The following is a 2273-nucleotide window of genomic DNA, read 5'->3' as shown; positions in this document are numbered from 1 at the left end:
AACGAAAACAAATCAGAAAAGCTACTTACTTAAAAAGTAAATGGGAAAAAATAAGAAACATTGCATTACACTGTTCACCGTATGTGCGGTTTCCTGTCTCAGATCAGGCTCCAGACATTAATCAAAATAAAATATACTCCTTCTCAATCAACTTGCTTTTTTATTCATTTAAAAAATGCCTGCCATTTGTTAGTGTGCATTCTACCTATCAGGATATTACTTTGTTCAGGCTGCTTCATGGGAAAGATGACTTTTCCATGTCGATCCTTTCCTTGGGAAAAATACTATCCTCATCCCAGCCTCGTAGCCATTTTATTTGTATTAATACAGATGAACTTGATTTTACCTTTGAATGAGGCTCCTTAAAATAGTCTTAGCAGTGGTGAGCACAGTCAGGACAATGATTATCATTGGCAGATTTCCTGAGTCGTCTTGTTTATGTGTCTTAATGTGTCTTTGGCTGGGCTTTGAGATGGAGAGACACCTGTCAAGGCTGTTTTTAATGCTCCTCTCCTCTCATCTCCTCTCCTCTCCTCTCCGTTCCCCAAAACTCTCCCCTCCCCTCCCCTCCCCTAACCTCTCCTGTATCGCCCATATCGCCTCTTCTCTTCTCCTCTCCTCTCCCCTTCGTTCCCCCAAAACTCTCCCCTCCCTCCCCTCCCCTAACCTCTCCTGTATCGCCCATATCGCCTCTTCTCCTCTCCTCTCCTCTCCTCTCTCTCTCATCTCCTCTCCTCTCCGTTCCCCTAACCTCGCCCCTCCCCTAACCTCTTCTGTCCTGTCCTGTATAGTCCATATTGCCTCTCCTCTCCTCTCCGTTCCCCTAACCTCTCCCCTCCCCTCCCCTCCCCTAACCTCTTCTCTCCTGTCCTGTATAGTCCATATTGCCTCTCATCTCCTCTCATCTCCTCTCCTCTCCGTTCCCCTAACCTCTCCCCTCCCCTAACCTATTCTCTCCTGTCCTGTATAGTCCATATTGCCTCTCCTCTCCTCTCCTCTCCTCTCATCTCCTCTCCTCTCCGTTCCCCTAACCTCTCCCCTCCCCTAACCTCTTCTCTCCTGTCCTGTATAGTCCATATTGCCTCTCCTCTCCCCTCATCTCCTCTCCTCTCCGTTCCCCTAACCTCTCCCCTCCCCTCCCCTAACCTATTCTCTCTTGTCCTGTATAGTCCATATTGCCCCCAACTGTACTGTACTGTCTCCACTTCATTGTGTTATAAACCATCACAACTCGTCTCTTCTCTAATAGCCTGAACCTCCAGTCCTACCTCCTCTCGAGTCCTTTATGTTCTGAGGTCAACCAGTTCCTTAACTATAAACATGCAGAGAATATTGTTTGGAGACATACTGCAGTGTAGACCACTCTCCAGGGTCCTGGGTGGAGACATACTGCAGTGTAGACCACTCTCCAGGGTCCTGGGTGGAGACATACTGCAGTGTAGACCACTCTCCAGGGTCCTGGGTGGAGACATACTGCAGTGTAGACCACTCTCCAGGGTCCTGGGTGGAGACATACTGCAGTGTAGACCACTCTCCAGGGTCCTGGGTGGAGACATACTGCAGTGTAGACCACTCTCCAGGGTCCTGGGTGGAGACATACTGCAGTGTAGACCACTCTCCAGGGTCCTGGGTGGCGACATACTGCAGTGTAGACGACTCTCCAGGGTCCTGGGTGGAGACATACTGCAGTGTAGACCACTCTCCAGGGTCCTGGGTGGAGACATACTGCAGTGTAGACCACTCTCCAGGGTCCTGGGTGGAGACATACTGCAGTGTAGACGACTCTCCAGGGTCCTGGGTGGAGACATACTGCAGTGTAGACCACTCTCCAGGGTCCTGGGTGGAGACATACTGCAGTGTAGACCACTCTCCAGGGTCCTGGGTGGCGACATACTGCAGTGTAGACCACTCTCCAGGGTCCTGGGTGGAGACATACTGCCAGGATTACTATGCCACTGGGCTGAGTGTTTAGTTACTATACCTCTGGGCTGAGTGTTTAGTGACTATACCTCTGGGCTGAGTGTTTAGTTACTATTCCTATGGGCTGAGTGTTTAGTTACTATGCCTCTGGGCTGAGTGTTAGTTACTATGCCTCTGGGCTGAGTGTTTAGTTACTATGCCTCTGGGCTGAGTGTTTAGTTACTATGCCTCTGGGCTGAGTGTTTAGTTACTATGCCTCTGGGCTGAGTGTTTAGTTACTATGCCTCTGGGCTGAGTGTTTAGTTACTATGCCTCTGGGCTGAGTGTTTAGTTACTATGCCTCTGGGCTGAGT

At 49.8% G+C, this 2273-nt stretch overlaps 1 protein-coding gene across 1 annotated transcript; it reads right to left on the bottom strand.

Annotated features, from left to right (window-relative positions):
• Window positions 1–1348: 1348 nt before the first annotated feature.
• Window positions 1349–1934, bottom strand: LOC127919516 (salivary glue protein Sgs-4-like; the record flags this gene model as incomplete). Its single annotated transcript, XM_052503161.1, has 1 exon — window positions 1349–1934. A coding segment is annotated over exon 1 (586 nt), but the record flags the coding sequence as incomplete, so codon positions are not given.
• Between the last annotated feature and the right edge of the window lie 339 nt (window positions 1935–2273).

Source organism: Oncorhynchus keta, unplaced genomic scaffold (genome assembly GCF_023373465.1).
Source record: "Oncorhynchus keta strain PuntledgeMale-10-30-2019 unplaced genomic scaffold, Oket_V2 Un_contig_16867_pilon_pilon, whole genome shotgun sequence".
Taxonomy (NCBI): domain Eukaryota; kingdom Metazoa; phylum Chordata; class Actinopteri; order Salmoniformes; family Salmonidae; genus Oncorhynchus; species Oncorhynchus keta.
The sequence above is the reverse complement of the archived record's forward strand: the minus strand, read 5'-3'. Positions and strand labels throughout refer to the sequence as shown.